The sequence below is a fragment of the Aquarana catesbeiana genome, linkage group LG13, assembly GCF_042186555.1.
Source record: "Aquarana catesbeiana isolate 2022-GZ linkage group LG13, ASM4218655v1, whole genome shotgun sequence".
Classification (NCBI taxonomy): Eukaryota; Metazoa; Chordata; class Amphibia; order Anura; family Ranidae; genus Aquarana; species Aquarana catesbeiana.
In genome coordinates this window covers 214,925,741-214,946,077 of record NC_133336.1, presented here as the reverse complement: position 1 = coordinate 214,946,077, position 20,337 = coordinate 214,925,741, and the positions used below count along the sequence as shown (strand labels likewise).

General features: G+C 43.4%; 1 protein-coding gene and 1 pseudogene across 1 annotated transcript; one reads left to right on the top strand and one right to left on the bottom strand.

The window, feature by feature from the left end:
* Nucleotides 1-229: 229 nt before the first annotated feature.
* LOC141116395 (uncharacterized) lies at nucleotides 230-8,242 on the bottom strand. The gene is made up of 3 exons (XM_073608645.1): nucleotides 8,137-8,242; nucleotides 4,205-4,365; nucleotides 230-2,678 (listed from the first exon to the last, which is right to left on the bottom strand). Exons 2-3 carry the CDS (start codon nucleotides 4,340-4,342, stop codon nucleotides 678-680), a joined length of 2,139 nt encoding a protein of 712 aa, XP_073464746.1. The 5' UTR covers nucleotides 4,343-4,365; nucleotides 8,137-8,242; the 3' UTR covers nucleotides 230-677.
* A 3,611-nt stretch (nucleotides 8,243-11,853) lies between these two features.
* Nucleotides 11,854-12,904, top strand: LOC141116666 (beta-1,4-galactosyltransferase 3 pseudogene; annotated as a pseudogene).
* Nucleotides 12,905-20,337: the final 7,433 nt, after the last annotated feature.

Here is a 20,337-nt window from a genome sequence, read left to right as displayed (position 1 = left end):
ACATTGACCCCTAACCCCTCGACCCAACTCCTACGCTAGCCCTCAAACTAATATTAAACACAACTTACCTTCTAACGGCCATACTTCTATCTACAGTGAGTGTCTTTGGACTCAGCCGGCACCAGAATCTAGTTATTTTCCATTATTTTCAGTGCAGGAAGCTCATCTATAAATTTTGAGGACCCTTTTCTTAAGAAACAAAAAAACCCCGCCACCATTCACACAACCGTTTTTTTTTTTTTTTTTACTGTTTATTACAATACTGTAGTAAATAAGGTCAATTTGCAAAGAACAAAGAAAGGACTTGAGACTCACACATAAGAGTAACAGGTCACATCATGGTGGAGGAAGACTTCAGATGCAATTATTATTAACCCAACGATTCTGTAGGCTGTAAGCTACCACAAACCAGGAAAAAGTGTCGGAATCATCAACACAAAATTATTATTATGAGTTTGGTCGACCATTAACTGTCCAATGAAATCATGTAAGAATTGAGGTAAGTCAAGCAAGTCGAAGAGAAAGTTTTCCTGTAGGTCCCGGATTTACCTGCTTCTAAATTTTCTATCATCCACCCTTCTTGGTGCAACCTCCTCTCGATGGACACCCTTATAGAGAATATTGATTTTAGGCAAGAGATCTTAGTTGATGTATCGACAGTTGAGAGGAACTTCATCTTACATGTTTTTCTTGTGGCACTGATAAAACTGGGGTTGTTGGGTTTGTTGGTACTCCTGTGGGGGTTGTTGGCTAATGGCTGAGCCCTGTTGGACTTCGGAGTAAGAAGGTGGCTGTTGTGGGGGTTGAGCCGCTTTGCCCAGAGTTGGGGGAGGTATGTATACGGCTTTTTGATAGAACCTCTGGGGTTCCTGTTGGGCTCGTCCAGAGCTATCTTGTGCAGATGTCTGGTCTGCTTGGGATGTTTGGTCTGTACTCTTCTGGTAGTTTCGGGACTGATAGGTGGTACTTACTTGAGCTGTTTGGTCTTGATCCTGTTTAGACTGAGCAGTGGTGGTGGAGGTGCCTTGTTGGTTTTGGGACTGGGAAGTATTAGAGGAGTCAGACTGAGTAATCTGATTTTTATCTTGTCGGTAATCCTGAGACTGGGAACCAGTGGAAGTGGTGGTGTCACCTACTTGAGTTATTTTATATGTTCCCTGTTGCCTCTGCTGGGAACCAGAGGAGGTGGTACCTATTTGACATGTTTGATCTTTTCCTTGTTGGTTCTTCTGGGTACTGGAAGATGTGGTGGTACCTGCTTGATATGTTCCCTGTTGGCTTGGCTGGGAACCGGAGGAGGTGGTACCTGCTTGAGATGTTTGATCTGTTCCTTGTTGGCTCTGCTGAGTCCTGGTGGTGGAGGAGGTGGTACCTGTTTGGTATGTCCCCTGTGGGCTTTGCTGGGAACCGGAGGATGTGGTGGTACCTGCTTGATATGTTCCCTGTTGGCTCTGCTGGGAACCAGAGGAGGTGGTACCTTCTTGAGATGTTTGATCTGTTCCTTGTTGGCTCTGCTGGTTACTGGTGGTGGAGGAGGTGGTACCTGTTTGGTATGTTCCCTGTGGGCTTTGCTGGGATCCAGAGGAGGTGGTGGCACCTGTTTGACATGTTCCCTGTTGGCTCTGCTGGGAACTGGAGGAGGTGGTACCTACTTGAGATGTTTGATCAGTTCCTTGTTGGCTCTGATTGGCACTGGTGGATGTGGCGGTACCTGTTTGATATGTTCCCTGTTGACTCTGCTGAGAATTGGAGGGGGATGTGGTGGTGGTGGTACCTACTTGGGGTGCTTGATCTTTTCCCTGTTGGCTCTGCTGAGTACTGGAGGATGAGGTGGTGGTACCTGTTTGACATGTTCCCTGTTGGCTCTGCTGGGAACCGGAGGAGGAGGTGGTACCTACTCGGGATGTTTGATCTGTTCCCCGTTGGCTCTGCTGAGTACTGGAGGATGAGGTGGCTGTACCTGTTTGACATGTTCCCTGTTGGTTCTGCTGGGAACCAGAGGAGGAGGTGGTACCTACTTGGGATGTTTGATCTGTTCCCTGTTGGCTCTGCTGAGTACTGGAGGATGAGGTGGTGGTACCTGTTTGATATGTTCCTTGTTGGCTCTGCTGGGAACCAGAGGAGGAGGTGGTACCTACTTGGGATGTTTGATCTTTTCCCTGTTGACTCTGCTGAGAACTGGAAGAGGCATTCCCTACTTGAGATGTTTGACTGCCATCTTGGCGATATGTTGAATATGTGTTATCTGGCGCTCTGCGGTTGTCAGTCTGAGTTGAGCTATTATCTGTAGGCACATCATTATCTCCGCATGATTGGGGGGTACCTGATATAGAGGTGGCATCTCCCAATTTTTGCCCACCACGTTGATCCACACTGCTTCCACTTTGGCCTTGGTATGAAGACTTATCTTGAGAGCCATAAAAAGGCTTGGGGTAAAGGGGATTCTGGTAATATTTAGGAGGGGCATCACTTGCCTTTGATGAATCCTGTGTTGTCTTCTCATCTTGTTTAACTGATGAATCTTGTTGGCATGCAGCATCTGATTCATGCACAACCTTGTAATAGGATTTCAGTACTCTACAGAGGAGATCACAAAATTCATTGAAGTCCACTTCTCCGTCATTGTTCTCGTCAAGAACTTTAAGCAGAGTTGAGATGGTATTGGGATCTTTGGGGTTCTGAAAGAAAATAAAAAGGTTTTTGGTATTGCGGCTGACCAGAGATAGCACTGTGAACGCGTTGAAGGCAACTTTCCTTCAAGGATAACTAAGATAACCAAGAATAAAAATGTAATATAATGCAGCTTGCCAGGCGTTAGATGTGGTCGCTGCATTAGTTTTCATTTTTAAGGCTGAGGTCAAGAATACATTTTAGCTTCCTTCTCTAAACTAGTAATTCCCCCATCCTCAATGTAATGGAGATGAACAAAGGCAGACATATTTGTAGCCTAGCCTGGGTGGCAGTCATGGCTCTCTATAGATACACCTAAGGAGTGAGTGCAGCCACCTAGGGATAATGGTGTGGGATGGTTGCAAAATTACCAGGTTAAAAATAAAGGAAAACACTAAAACAAGGGAATTGTTTAAGGTTTAGCTAGGCCAAAACATATTTTTCAGCCAAATCTATACTATATGGCCAAAAGTATGAGGACCCCTCCACATGATGGTAGTTCAGGTGTCTCCAGTGAAGGGTCCTGTTAATATTACATCATACAAAAACATTGTACACAATTATGTCCTTTCAACCTTGTGGTAGCAGTTTGGTAAAGACCTTTTCTGTTCCAGCATGACTGTGCCCCCCTGTGTACAAAGTCAGCTCCATAAAGACATGGTTTGACCAGTTATGTGTGGAGGAACTAGAGTGTCCTATACAGAGCCCTGACCTCAACCCTACTAAACACCTTTGGGATCAATTGGAATGCTGATTGCGAGCCAGGTCTTTTTTTTTCTTTGGTGCCCAATGTGAGGTCAGATGTGTGAGCCAGGTGGGTTTTTTTTTGGTGCCCAACCTGAGGCCAGATCTGTGAGCCAAGTCTGTTTTTTGGTGCCCAACGTAAGGCCCGATGTGTGAGCCAGGTATTTTTTTTTTTTTTGGTGCCCAACATGAAGCCCAATGTGTGAACCAGGTCTTTTCATCCAACATTGGTACCCAACCTCACAAATGGGCACCAGTTTCCACAGATAACCTTCAAAATCTTGTGGAAAGTCTTCCCAGAAGAGTAGAGGATGTTGATAGCTGGTATGGTATATGGTATGGCAATACCATATTGATGGCCATGGGGGAAGGGGGCAACTCCTTATTAATGGCCATGAAGGGAGGGGGCAACTCCATATTAACGGCCATTGTTCTGGAATGGTATGTCCAATAAACTCATAAAAATGTGATGGCCAATTGTTCATAGACTTTTGGCTATATAATATAGATAGATACTGTATATAAATATTTAGTATATCAGTTCGCTAGCGTAGACATACATTTTGGAGTTCAATGAACTTCAGTCCTGTACCATAGGTTGCCCAACATCGAGTATCGCTTCTAGTTTCAGGGCTGTGGCTGTGCATCAGCAAGATGAGCTCCACCCCTGAACCAACACCCCTTCTCAATGTCGAGCAATAGGACCCTGCACAACTGGATGGAACCATCTGCTCTAACAAAGACAGGTCCCCTTCAAGATGTTTGTCCAATTACCAATTGGTCATCTTACCTTTATGACATCTGTGAACTCATTCTGAATCAGAAGGTTGAGCTCCTGTTTGTTCAGTTTGGAGTGGCTGCAGTCCTGCTTGGCATATTTTTCAAAAACCGCAATAATGTCTTGGATTGATCCGATGAGATTTGGCATTTTTGCAAACTAGGGATTTTTTCCTGCAGGTAGAGAACAAAAAGATTAGATTTTTTAGAATTGGTAATTGAGTTTATTAAAGAGGTTTTCATACTTTAGCAGCTGTATGGGCCCTAATAGACAGGGTCACCCCAGAATCTGAGGAGTCCTCCTGACCCTTTCCAATTACTATGACTTTTTATTTCTCCCAATTTTTTTCTTCTCTCTTTGCCCCAAGGATATGGGTGGGGAGGTAAGGTTTAGCTACACCAGGGATGCCTTGCTATTTAGGAGACAGCCTTCTGGGTTTCTGTGTGGCCTCTAATGTCCAATAGGAAGCTTTGTCCCACCTCCTGACTAACACTAGAGGTACACTTGGAAACTTCATCCCACTAATATATTCTTCTGGAAATTAGTACGTCCTGAAATTCACGAAACTCAAAAATTTGAAATTTCCCTACCAAAAGTCTCAACCAATGGAGTTGGCCGACTGCAGGTAGCACCAGTAATCCTGAGCAGAGATCAATCACATCGTGGTTCAGCCATCCTTTTAAAAAATTTGGAAAACTTGAATTATTTGGTATTTCCGAAACCAAAAGTCTCAACCAATGGAGTTGGCCCACTGCTGGTGACACCAGTAACCCTGAGTAGAGGGTTGCGGTTCAGCCATTTTTAAAAAAAATTCCTGAAACTCTACATATTTTGAATTTTCCAACCAAAAGTCTTAACCAAGTCAAAGAAAATTCGAACCAAACTCCAAAAAAAGTATTAAGGAGCACCAAAGGATGCTAAAATGTGCAGAATGGTTTGGGAAGCTTTTGGCAAACCTACCTAATGAGATGATAGGGCCTAAAAAAAAAAAAAAAAAAACTGCCCGAGCTGGTCTGTAATGTATAACATGTTAATATATCCATTTGACAACACATCATTAGCCAGTCACTGATAATTACCAGATTTATATGTGAAATAATAAGTCTTCTCTTCCACCCACGTACACACTCCCATTATGAGTGAGCAGGAATGTAGAACAGGAAAGTTGTCTGTGGGAGACACATCCTTAATTGAGACGTTTAAAATTAAAATTAATCTTGGGAATATATTTTGGAACGTATGAATGTGAACTCGATTATTTTACTTGGTGAGGGACTAAAGCCAAAGATAAAGTTCTTTAGACTGAATAGTCTTTCAGAAGGTTTGAAAACGACTGATGGTGAGAGAGGAATTGATGGGAATTTTGCCTATTTTACAAGACACATAGAAATTTAAGGGTGGTGGTTGGACTCTACTCTCCGATTTTCCGCACTTTGAACAGTAGAGGGTATCTGTATGGGTTTTTGCCCTGTACTGGTCATGGACAATTTTTGACTGAGATTTCCCAGTTCTGTTGACCCTCAGCACTCCATGGAGAAAAAAGTTTAGACCTTCTACAAAGTTTGGCCAAGGTATGGCTAAAACTATGTTAGCTACAAGAGTAGAAACATCCTGTAAGAGAAACTAGATAGGACAGCCATTCTCAACTAGGGTTCCTTATAACCCTACCCTACCCTACAGTCTCCAAACTGCAACCCAGGGCCAGATGTGGCCTTTTGCTTGCCTTTATCAGGCGCTTGGGACACTATTACTCCCACAGATACAAGCCACTATGTCTTCTACACCAGCAACTGACATTAATGTTGGGGCACTATTCCTACTGACACCAACTGAAAGGCCCTATTCCTCCCACTGACAACAATGATGGGGCATTATTCCTACCCCTGATACCAAATATGGGGCACAATTCCTCCTAGTGACAACAATGATGGGGCACTGTTCCTACCCCTGATACCAATTATGGGGCACCATTCCCCCACATGACACTAACGATGGAGCACTATTCCCCCACATGACACTAATGATGGAGCACTATTCCCCCAAATGACACTAATGATGGGGCACTATTCCCCCAAATGACACTAATGATGGGGCAGTATTCCATCCTCTGATACCAATGATGGGGCATTTTTCCTATCCCTGATACCAATGATGGGGCACTATTCCTACCCCTGATACCAATGCTGGGGCACTATTCCATCCCCTGATACCAATGATGGGGCACTCTTCCTACCCCTGATACCAATGATGGGGCACTATTCCTCTCACTAACACCAATGATGGGGCACTATTTTTCCCCCTAATACCAATGATGGGGCACTATTCCTCCCAATGACACAAATGATGGAGCACTATTCCTCTCAATGAGACCAATGATGGGGCACTAATCCTCCCAATGACACTAATGATGGGGAACTATTTCTTCCCTTAATACCAACAATAAGGCACTATTCCTCCCACTAATACCAAGGATGGGGCATCTTTTACTCCCATTGACTTTACTCGCCAGGGCATTTTCTACTCACAATGGCCACAGTCTAGCCTCCTCAAAGTCTGAAGGACAGTAAACTGTCTCTTTGTTCAGAACATTTGTAGACCCCTGCTCTAGAACAATGCTTCTCTGCCAGGGTTCTGTGGAACCCTAGGGTTGCTCCAAAGGTTTCTAGGGGTTCCTTGAACAATGAACAATTTCTGCCTCTCATATGAGTAAGCACTGACACCAATGGTCATTTTAATTTACTTTAATTCTATCTGTAAGGGGATAATTCTTCCCAATGACCACAAATTCTTAGCAGGGGATTCTAGAAGCCAAAAAATTGTTTCAAGGGTTTCTCCATGTTAAAGACATTGAGAAAGGCTGTTCTAGAGGATGCTATTGGTTCCTTGAGCTGTGGCTGATTGACCTGCTATCTGATGCTGCCTGTGTGGTTCTGGGTCCAAACCCAGTGGCAGGACACAAGTGATCTTTAAAGGCGGAATTCTGACCACCACTGTAAGGGAAGCATTCTCCTCACTGACCACCAATGGGTTCATTTTATCAGAGGGTAACCTGAGACCTTAAAATTATCTTAAGGCTTCCTCTGGGGTAGAAAGGTTGAACAAGGCTGATATAAGATGTACTTTGTTTACAGAGTTTATTCCTATAAGGAAGCCCATCTCAAACCAAGGACCCTTCTACTGCCTCTAAAGACTCTTGACCACTGAGCTTGCTCTTACCTAAATTTACCAACACTCTCAAGACATTTATAATGGTAGACTCTCAATTTTGTTTGAGGTAACCAAACTGAACTTAGCAGACCCAAATGTTCTCTGCATTCTTTTCTGTGAATGTAATAATTATTAGCAAGGGTTTCGCAAAGCCCCCAAAAATTTCAAGGGTTCCTCTATGTTAAAAAAAGTTAACAAAGGCTGTTTTAGAGGATGCTATTGGTCCCTTGAGCTGTGGCCAATTGACACGCTATCTAATGTTGCTGGCATGATTCTGGGTCCAACGCTTGTGGCATGACACAGATGATCTTTAAGGATGGCCTTGTGACCACCATTGTAGGAGAAGCGTTGTACAATTTGGCAGGGAGTTCCCTGAGACCTGAATACTATCTTAAGAGTTCCTCTGGGGTAGAAAAAAGATTGAGAAAGGCTGATAAAGGATGTTGTGGCTTTACAGAGTCTCACCCAAACCAAGGACCCTTCTACTGCTTTAAAAAACTCTTGACCACCGAGCACGCCCTTACCTAAATTTTCCATCATTCTCAAGACATTTATAACGGTAGACTGTCAATTTAGTTTGAATGCACCAAACTGAACTTAGCAGCCCCAAATGTTCTCTGCAATCTTTTCAGATTCCTTATGTACAGTATGAACATTAAGGTTAAACCTATTTCTTTTAAAGAAAATGTATAAGCTATGAGTTCTGTCAGGAATGTGTAAAAGAATGCAGGACTTACCTCCTCCACACTGATACGGAGCAGACAGCAGAATAGGAATGACCAAACTCAGTCAGCATTTATAGGGAGAGGGTGGCCTAGTTATTCCCGAGGAGGCACCTTGTGTCACCTCATTATTTCTGACTTCATGGCCAGCCCATACTTGTTTGGCCAGTACCATCAATTAGGGAGGTTCTGCCTAAAATGAGACAACATGTGTCACCCAGCCCAGAGTTCCAAACACGTCCTGCCACTGCTAGTCAACAACTTTTCACGTGACTCCCTGGGTGGCCAACGTACATCTGGATCAGAAGATGGGCCAAAAAATATCAAAAAAATAAATAAAATATCTAACAGTCTACATTTAAAAAAGTCCATTTCTTATTGACTTCTGTCTCAGGTTACACCGTTCAGAAGTTTTGTATGACACGAAGAGGCTTTGTGCTTTATCACAGAAGAAAGTTCAATCTGCAAGTTTAATTAACCTGTTTATCTAGTTTGATAGATGACTTAATAGGGCCACCTTACTGAGCCCTTTGTTTCAGAAAGAAATTGCGTACTTGAAATTTCTGAATATTGATGCACATCATTAGTCCAAAAGCAGATTCGGGACACCTCCCTGTCCCCTGGCCAAAATATTAGGCTGAATTAAAGCGTCAAGCCGAAACTTGTTGCTTTAGAGGGCTTAGGGAAGGGTTAAGCCTTCTCGCAAAGCCCCGGATATCGGTGTATTTCCCCTCACTTCCTGTTCTGGTGGCAATGGATTTACCAGACAGAAGGTGAGTGTAAATTGCTAACAGAAAGGCGCAAATTCCAGTAGTTGACCCAAAGGAGACGGATTTCATGTTTGTGCTATGACTCAGATAGGTCCCCATCAGAGTGCCCCTTTACATCAGCTTTCTCCATCAGAGTGGCCCCTAACATCAGATGTCCCCATCAGATTGCCCCCTAACACCAGGTGTCTCCATTACAGTGGACTCCTACAGCAGGTGTCCACATGACAGTGACTCCTTAGATCAGGTGTTCCCGCTTATATCAGGTGTTCCTATTACAGTACCCCTATACATCAGGTGTCCCCATCTCAGAACCCCCCTACATCTGGTGTCTCCATCAAAGTGGCCTCCTACAAAAGGTGTCCCCATGACAGTGCCCCCTGATATCGGGTATTCCCATCACGGTGCCCCCCTACATCAGGTTTCCTCATCAAAGTGTCCCCTACAACAGGTATCCCCATGCCCCCTTATATCAGGTGTCCCCATCACAGTGCCCCCTTACATCAGATGTCCTCATTAAAGTGTCCCCTATAACAGATGTCCCCATGACAGAGCCCCCTTATATTAGGTGTCTCCATCACAGTTGCCCCTTACATCAGATGTCCCAATCAAAGTGACCCCATCACTGTACCCCCTTACATCAGGTGTCCCCATTAAAGTGTCCCATATAACAGGTGTTCCCATGATAGTGCCCCCTTATATCAGGTGTCTCTATCACAGGTGCCCCTTACATCAGATGTCCCCATCAGAGTGCCCCCTTACATTAGGTGTCCCCATTAGAGTGGCCTCCTACAACAGGTGTCCCCATGACAGTGACCCCTGATATCGGGTATCTCCATCACGGGGCCCCCTTACATCAGGTGTCCCCATCTAAGTGTCCCCTTTAACAGGTGTTCCCTTCCCCCATTATATCAGGTGTCCCCATCACAGTGCCCCTTTACTTCAGGTGTCCTCATTAAATTGTCCTCTATAACAGGTGTCCCCATGACAGTGCCCCCTTATATCAGGTGTCTCCATCACAGTTGCCCCTTACATCAGATGTCCCCATCAGAGGGACCCCTTACATCAGGTGTCCCCATCAGAGTGACTGCTTACATCAGGTGTCCCCATCTCAGTATGACCTACATCTGGTGTCCAAATGCCCCCTTACTGTATATCAGGTGTCCCCACCACAATACCCCTATACATCAGGTGTCCCCATCTCAGAACCCCTACATCTGGTGTCCCCATGCCCTATTATATCAGGTATCCCCATCACAGTACCCCCTGATATCGGTTATCCCTATCATAGCGCCCCCTTTCATCAGGTGTCCCCAATAAAGTATCCCCTACAACAGGTTTCCCCATGAAAGTGGCCCCTTATATCAGGTGTCTCCATCACAATGGCTCCTTACATCAGATGTCCCCATCTCAGTATGACCTAAATCTGGTGTCCCCATGCCCTCTTATACCAGGGGTCCCCATTACAGTGCCCCCTTGCATCTGGTGTCCCCATGCCCTCTTATATCAGGTATCCCCATCACAGTGCCCCCTTGCATCAGGTGTCCCCAATAAAGTGTCCCCTTACATCAGGTGTCCCCATCAGAATGCCCCCTTATTTCAGGTGTCTCCATCACAGTTGCCTCCTACAACAGATGTCCCCATCACAGTGCCCCCTTACATCAGATGTCCCCATCACAGTGCCCCCTTATATCAGATGTCCCCCTCAGACTGGCCCCCTTACATCGGGTGTCTCCATCTCAGTATACCCTAAATCTGGTGTCCCCATGCCTCTTTACGTCAGATGTCCCCATCTTTGTACCCCTACATCTGCTGCCCCCATGCCCCCTTATATCAGGTGTCTCCATCACAGTGTCCCCTTTAGGTGTCCCCATCACAGTGTCCCCTTACATCAGATGTCCCCATCAGAGCGACCCCTTACATCAGCTGTCCCTATCTTCATACCCCCTACATCTGCTGTCCCCATGCCCCTTACTTCAGGTGTACCCATCACAGTGTCCCCATACATCAGATGTCCCCCTTACATCAAGTGTCCCCTTAACAGTCCCCCCATGCCTTTTAGCACCAGGCAAGCAGAAAGTGAGAGGCAGGAGGTTAGCAAGCTACAGGTCTGGACAAAGAAATTCTACTTGATGGGGGCATGCACATGGTATCATTGGTTGTGAGGATACAGTCCTAGCAACCAATGGCTGCAGAGAAGGGTAAGAACCTGTGCTGGGGACTGGCTGGTGGTCTGGGATAGGACTGTCCCTCGGTCCAGGTCTGGACCACCTTCCTCCATTTAGTGATGGCTGCTCTAAACCATAGCCTGGGATAGAAGTACTATGGTTTTTACTCTTCCCCACTCTACCGCAAACTAAAGTAAGAAGTTCTGGTTGGACTTACACTTCTATGGTTTGTTTACAGTCATGGATGCGTTCTTCAAGATATTTGGGACAGAAAAAAATGCTCTGCTTTGACTTTCTGAAATTTTGCCTGTCTTATTATCTCAACTGATATCTGGAACATCTCCCGGTGTATTTGGCAAGAAATCAAGGAGAAACTTAAAATTATTCTGGTTCTTCTTCTTAGAGGTGGAGTAGAGCCACCATTGCAGTTGTTGGGTCAGTAGCCTGTTCATCTAGATCAGGAACCCAGTTTCAAGCCAGTGCATGAAATTGCTGGGATGTCACCATGACTTGCCTACATTGGCACGGGATTCATCTGCAAGCAAGGTTTTCTTCAAAAGAGCCAGCGTGGTTGAAGACTCAAATGCGCTTGAAACGTGTCTTGCCGCTCCAAGCCTGTATCCTGGAGATCCAGTTTTGTAGATGTTCCTCTCCCACACTTTTTTTTTTATATCAGTCTTCTAAATCACATGACTGTGTAGAACAAGAAGATACTGTTTCTTAAGAAGGACCAGGCAGAACTTGCTGTTAATTACCTGGATTGGATTTGGGTGACTTGGGCCTCAGGGAACTGAACAATGGTCACAGCAAAAAGATGTTGCCTGCTCCTCTTTCTCTGTGTCCAGCTGGTGGCTTTGGCCCTCCTGTACTACTTGGGGGTTAAGAAGATGTTCACATGCTCCTTTGGCATTCTACAGCAGAGTATCCTCAAGTTTCATGGTACAGCCCAGTATCCAGAACCCTTCTTGAGGATGTGTATGGCAAGCTAAGTTTCATAGCTGGGAGCAATGAAGGAAATCATACATTGACAAACTGCTGGAAGATCTCTTCATCTGGGCCTATCAGGGTTCAGTTTCTAAAGTCCTTGACAGTGGAAGAAGTACTATACCAGAACCCTAATGTGACCCAAGGAGGCCACTACAAGCCCCCCAACTGTATCTCCAGGAAGAAAACTGCAATCATCAGACCTCACCGGAACAGGGAGTACCACCTTAGGTATCTCTTGTACAATTTGCACCCATTTATGCAGCTCCCGCAGCTGAACTACAGCATTTACATCATCCAGTGGGCAGGCAAGTTAACCTTTAACTGTGCTAAGCTGATGAACGTTGGCTTCAATCAAAGAAGCCATAAGGGATGAGGACTGGGACTACTTGTTCTTTCATGACATGGACCTCATCCCCAAAGGTGGCCGCAACCTACACACCTGTGACTGGTTCCCCAAGCATGCTGCCAGTGCACATTCGGTTATGATTTGCCCTATGACTCCTATTTTGGAGGCGCCTGTGCATTCACCCCTGAGCAGTACTTGTAAATTAATGGTTTACCAAATAGCTACTGGGGCTGGGGTGGTGAGGACGATGATATTACCACTAGAGTGGAGGTCAGTGGCATGTCGGTATTGTGGCCCTCCATTGTTTATGGGAGATTTAAAATGATGTAGCGTGAACCACACAAAGGGAATGAAGTAAACCCAGGATGGATGGATGGATGGAACTTTTGGCCAAGGTTTGGAGACAAGATGACTTGAACAACCTCCTCCAGTTTAAACTGCTGTCCAAGGAACTTCTCCTGCTCTACACCAACATCATGGTGGACATTGGCACAAGCAAAGGATTCACACCATGATTTTGACAATTCTGGCTAGCTTGACAACACTGACTAGCTATACTACAATGCTGAAATGTTTCGTTATTTTTTCAATTTTGATCCAAGGTCTCCTACCAAAACATTTCATATTTCTGCGGCGTTCAGAAGGGTTAAGGCTTCATCCAGATTTAAAAAAAAAGACAAGTCAACAAGCAGATTTTCTTTTTTTATGATTGTATTTTTGTATTTTCCATTTATTTATTTATTTTTTATTATGTTTTTTTGTGTTAAAGGGAAACTATACTTTATCTACTCAGGGCAAACTAACAGGTAGGCCTGATAGCCAGTCTTCTGTTGGCTAATCTACTTACCTATTTGTGCTCCCTTGCGTCACCGTTAGTCTGCCAGAGCCCCAGGGTAGGTCCCTGTTTTGGGGTGACCTGGGATGTATGTTACACAGGGCTAAGTACCCTCCTTCCACTCTCATGTGTCAGACCTTGGCTGCTCAAGAACCCAACTTTGCTTCTTGGAAGGAAGAGCCATAGGCCCCCATACTAACTGTATGTTATGGAAGGAAGAATCACATGCTCCCCCATACCAACTTTGCACCATGGAGGGAAGGGCCACATGCCTCCCATACCCCAATTTTGCATCATGGAAGGAAGGGTCACATGCCTCCCTACCAATCTGCATCATGGAAGGTAGGGAACATGCCTCCCATACCCCAACTTGCATCATGAAACTAAGGGTCACATGCCCCCTATACCAACTCTGCGTCATGGGAAAAAAAGGTCACATGCCCCCATACCACATCTGCATCATGGAAGGTAGGGTAACATGCCTCCCATACCCCAACTTTGCATCATGGAAGGAAGGGTCACATGCCCCCCCCATACCAACTCAGCATCATGGAAGGTAGGGTCACATGCCCCCATACCATCTCTGCATCATGGAAGGTAGGGTCACATGCCCCCCATACCCCAACTTTGCATCATAGAAGGAGGGTCACATGCCCCCCCATACCAACTCTGCATCATGGAAGGTAGGGTCACATGCCCCCCATACCAACTCTGCATGATGGAAGAAAGGGTCAAATGCCCCCCATACCAACTCGGTGTCATGGAAGGAAGGGTCACATGCCCCCCATGCCTCAACTTTGCATCATAGAAGGAAGGGTCACATGCCCCCATACCAATATGCATCATGGATGATAGGGTCACATGCCTCCCATACTCCAACTTTTCATCATGGAAGGAAGGGTCACATGCCTCCATACCAATCTGCGTCATGGAAGGTAGGGTCAGATGCCCCCATACCAACTATGTATCACAGAAGGAAGGGTCACATGTCCCCCATACCAATTGTGCATCATGGAAGGAAGGGTCACATGCCCCCCATACCAACTGTGCATCATGGAAAGAAGGGCCACATGCCCCCCAATATGAACTCTGCATCATGAAAGTTTGGGTTACCTATGAAATCCAACATTATGATCTCTATCTATGATGGCCTACAATCTCAACCTATGCTCTCATTCACTATGATATCTACCCAAAGTCTCTGCCTATGATCTCTAGCGCTATGATATCTATCCATGATCTCACTATGATCTCTGCCTATGTTGTTTAGCACTATGAGCTCTGTCTATGATCTCCAGCATTATAATTTCTGCCTATGGTATCCAAGACTATGATCTCTACATCCGATATCCAATCTACCTTTGCCTTCCAGTACTATGATTTCTACCTATGATCTCCAGTACAATTCTCTCTGTTTTTATCCTCAGACCTATAATCTCTATGTATGATCTCCAGCACTATGATTTCTAGCACCACGATGTCCCGCTCTACCGTCTCTATCTATGTTCTCCAGCGTTATTATTTTTATTCATGATACCCACCTATGATTTCTACCTGTGATCTTCAACACTTGCTACTGTATCTATCCATGGTTTTCACTTGTGATCCCTACCTATGCACTATGGTCACTGTCCATGATCTCCAGCACTATGATCTCTGTCCATTATCTCCACCTGTTATCTCTACCTATGATCCCCAACTGTGAATTCTACCTATGATCTCCAGCACTATGGTCTCTGTCCATTATCTCCATCTATGATTTCTACTTATGACCCCCCAACTATGATCTCTACCTATGATCTCCAGCACAATAGTCTCTGCTCATGATCTCCACCACTATGGTCTCTGTCCACTACCTTTATCTGTGATATTCAGCACCATAATCTTTACATATGATCTCCAGCACTATCATCCTTGAGTGTCCATTATCTCCACCTATGATCTCCAGCCCTACGGTCCCTGTCCATGCTCTCCGCCTATGATCACTACCTATGATCTCCACCACTATGGCCTTTGTCCATGATCTCTACCTATGATCTTCAGCACTATAACCACTACCTACGATCACCAGCATTATAATATCAATCCATAATCTCCACCTTTGAACTCTACCCATGATCACCACCTATGATCTCTACCTATGATCACCAGCATTATGGTCCCTGTCCATGATCCCCACCACTGGGGTCTCTGTCCATGATTTCTACCTATGATCTTCAGTGCCATAAGCTCAACCTATGATCTCCAGCACTATAATATCTATCCAGCACTAAGGTCTCTGTCCATGATCTCCACCTATGATTTCTACTACGATCACCAGCATTATGGTCTCTGTCCATGATCTCCACCACTGGGGTCTCTGTCCACGATCTTTACCTATGATCTACAGTGCCAAAAGCTCATCCTATGATCTCCAGCACTATGATCTCTATCTATGATGTCTAGCTCTACAATATCTACTTATGCTCTCCAGCACTATGATATCTACCTATAGTCTCTAACTATGAAATCTATCAAGGATCCTCACCTATGGTCTACACCTATATTCTTCAGCACCGTGATCTATGTCCAATATTCCCTACCTTTGATCTCCAGCACTATACTCTCTAATTATGATATTCAGCACTACGATCTCTACCAATTCTCCAGTATGGTTGCCATTGATTTCAAGTGTGATCATCTCCTCCGGCAATCCTCAGCACTGCGATGTCCACTTATAACCTCCATCTATGATCTCCTACTAGGATCTTCAGATCTGTTTCTCTCTATCTTCAGATCCTCTCCTTGGCTTCAGTCTCTCCACATTGACGCACAAGTTCAAGAACTGACCAGGTTTTATAACCACCCAGAACGCCTATAAATGAGTTTCTCATTAGTCAGAGCTCATAACCCAAACCTGTAAAACACCGGAAAAGATCCAGTTTTATGGTGGACGTGTGTTGGGGATAATTATTGGTGACCACAGTTGAATTGGTGAACATTTCATGGATACAATTTTGATGTGCTGGTTCCTTTTTTGGGTTCTGTCCAAAATGAGACCCCCGTTCCAAGTTTCCAAGGACAAGTAATGGAAGGGATCTTGATGGGAAAAAAAAAATTGCGTCATTTGAAAAAAAACACACAATTTATTTTTTGTTTCTCATTGAGGACAATAGTCACATTTTTTACCACTCGTTTGTCATACCGATGAGATTCTTCTGATGATCATGGAGGAGGAATGTTGTTTTTTTTTTAACACTGACTATATCTACCTTTAATTAACTCGTTGGTCGGGTTTTATGATTGATGTGGTGGCGCCACGAAAAAAAAATTAATTTGTGATTCTTTTTTGAACAAGTAATGTTTCATAAGTACGGTCTGAGAGAGAAGAGCGATGGTGGATCTCAGATCATTGGCCCCTCCATGATGAGTGATCAATGCCAAGGCATGTTTCATAGATAAGGGTTTTGGTGAGGAGAGCTGAGGTAACGGTGAGTCGACATTTCGGGCCAATAAGAATTTTCAATAAAATATCCAAATTTGCTGTTGCCAAAACTTTGTTGAAGCAGAAACTCTTACGTGCCTATTTATATATAAAAAAAATCATTGGACGATTCTATGATCCTCAACTCCATCTAGTGGCCATAAGGCGGTATTTTTCTAAGCTGAGGTATATCAGGAAAAAAAATTATATTTTTATGGCCACTGGATGGAGCTAGAGATCGTAAGAAATCAATGTATTGAGCAAAATATGATCAGAATCCTTCACAGCTGGGCAAAGGCTTGTCACATTCGTCCAATGAGCATTTAAAAAAAAAATAGACATTTTTTTCTTTTTTTATCTATATATATATATATTCTTCTATCTATATTTTGCTTTTTGGACTGTTTAGGTGAAATTTGCTTGAGGGCAGCCATGATCTTCCTGCATTGCATAGATCCTATTTGATAGCCTCTATGGTCTTGGAGGACTGGAGCGACGTATGACTTTTTCCAGGCTTTTAAAAAAAAAAATTAAAGCAAAAGATTAAAAAGGAGATATTTGAGGTATTTTTGACCCGAGATCTTTCCATAAAGAGGACCTGTCATCCTTATTTCAATTTGTTTATTTTTTTTAAAGCAAAAGATCAAAAAGGAGAGATTTGGGGTCTTTTTGACACCAGATCTATCCAGAAAGAGGACCTGTCATCTCTTATTTTTATTTATTTATATATTTATTTGAAGCAAAAGATCAAAAATGAGAGATTTGGGGTCTTTTTGACCCCATACCTTTCCATAAAGAGGACCTGTCATCTCTTATTTCTATTACATGAGATCTCTCCATAAAGAGGACCTGTCATCTCTTATTTCTATTACATGAGATCTCCATAAAGAGGACCTGTCATCTCTTATTTCTATTACATGAGTTTTCTCCATAAAGAGGACCTGTCATCTCTTATTTCTATTACATGAGATCTCTCCATAAAGAGGACCTGTCATCTCTTATTTCTATTACATGAGATCTCTCCATAAAGAGGACCTGTCATCTCTTATTTCTATTACATGAGATCTCTCCATAAAGAGGACCTGTCATCTCTTATTTCTATTACATGAGATCTCTCCATAAAGAGGACCTGTCATCTCTTATTTCTATTACATGAGATCTCCATAAAGAGGACCTGTCATCTCTTATTTCTATTACATGAGATCTCTCCATAAAGAGGACCTGTCATCTCTTATTTCTATTACATGAGATCTCCATAAAGAGGACCTGTCATCTCTTATTTCTATTACATGAGATCTCCATAAAGAGGACCTGTCATCTCTTATTTCTATTACATGAGATCTCTCCATAAAGAGGACCTGTCATCTCTTATTTCTATTACATGAGATCTCCATAAAGAGGACCTGTCATCTCTTATTTCTATTACATGAGATCTCCATAAAGAGGACCTGTCATCTCTTATTTCTATTACATGAGATCTCCATAAAGAGGACCTGTCATCTCTTATTTCTATTACATGAGATCTTCATAAAGAGGACCTGTCATCTCTTATTTCTATTACATGAGATCTCTTCATAAAGAGGACCTGTCATCTCTTATTTCTATTACATGAGATCTCCATAAAGAGGACCTGTCATCTCTTATTTCTATTACATGAGATGTCTCCATAAAGAGGACCTGTCATCTCTTATTTCTATTACATGAGATCTCCATAAAGAGGACCTGTCATCTCTTATTTCTATTACATGAGATCTCTCCATAAAGAGGACCTGTCATCTCTTATTTCTATTACATGAGATCTCCATAAAGAGGACCTGTCATCTCTTATTTCTATTACATGAGATCTCCATAAAGAGGACCTGTCATCTCTTATTTCTATTACATGAGATCTCCATAAAGAGGACCTGTCATCTCTTATTTCTGTTATATGAGATCTCCATAAAGAGGACCTGTCATCTCTTATTTCTATTACATGAGATCTCCATAAAGAGGACCTGTCATCTCTTATTTCTATTACATGAGATCTCCATAAAGAGGACCTGTCATCTCTTATTTCTATTACATGAGATCTCCATAAAGAGGACCTGTCATCTCTTATTTCTATTACATGAGATCTCCATAAAGAGGTCCTGTCATCTCTTATTTCTATTACATGAGATCTCTCCATAAAGAGGACCTGTCATCTCTTATTTCTATTACATGAGATCTCCATAAAGAGGACCTGTCATCTCTTATTTCTATTACATGAGATCCCCATAAAGAGGACCCGTCATCTCTTATTTCTATTACATGAGATCTCCATAAAGAGGACCTGTCATCTCTTATTTCTATTACATGAGATCTCCATAAAGAGGACCTGTCATCTCTTATTTCTATTACATGAGATCTCCATAAAGAGGACCTGTCATCTCTTATTTCTATTACATGAGATCTCCAGAAAGAGGACCTGTCATCTCTTATTTCTATTACATGAGATCTCTCCATAAAGAGGACCTGTCATCTCTTATTTCTATTACATGAGATCTCTCCATAAAGAGGACCTGTCATCTCTTATTTCTATTACATGAGATCTCCATAAAGAGGACCTGTCATCTCTTATTTCTATTACATGAGATCTCTCCATAAAGAGGACCTGTCATCTCTTATTTCTATTACATGAGATCTCTCCATAAAGAGGACCTGTCATCTCTTATTTCTATTACATGAGATCTCTCCATAAAGAGGACCTGTCATCTCTTATTTCTATTACATGAGATTCCTCCTCAATGATCATGCTGATAGCTTGTAAGAACTTTTTTGGTTCTGAGCACCGCCACCGGTGGCTAAGGCCCAATTTTTTAGTCCCTGTTTAACAGGGGCGTGTAATTACAATTTTTGATGCAATACTTTGCAGCAGGGCTCGTTCCTGCGTTCCAACTAGAGTGTTTGTGAGGGGTTGCAGTGTTGTGGCACCAGCACCAGTGCCTAAGGCCTAATTTTTCAGCCCCTGGTCAACAGGGACATGTAATTACAATTCTTGATCTAATATTTCACAGCAGGGCCCTGTGAGGGCTTACAGTGTTGTGGCCACAACAACACCTAAGGATCCCATTTCTGCAGAGTATATAGGGCAGGACCCTACTTTCAAACATCCAACTTACAAACGACTCCTACTTGCAAACGGAAGGAGACAACAGGAAGTGAGATGAAATCTACCCCTAGGAAGGGAAATTCTCTCCTGTAAGAGTTAATATGGGAAAAACATTTCTCCTTTCCACTGATGCTTTATCACCAATCCTTGTTTCACAGAAAACCTCACATTTTCAAAAAACATTTGTCATTGGGACAGAAAGTGAGGTGAAATGTTCTGAAGAGGAGCACAGACAGCAAAACAAATGTCACAGGGGTGATAACCCTTCCCTATGTTTTCCAAAAAGCTTAAAAAAGATATTTTGGCTGGAGCTAAACATGTTAAAAATGTACCCGTTCAAAATGACAAAGAGATTCTACTTAACAACAAACCTACAGTCCGTGTCTTGTTTGCACCGCCTGTATACTGCTGTTCAGAGTATATAGGGCCTGGTGGCCCCACACCTTTCCTTATTTTAATTTGGGTGCGTGGTTCCCCTTAATATCCATACAAGACCCAAAGGGCCTGGTAATGGACTGGG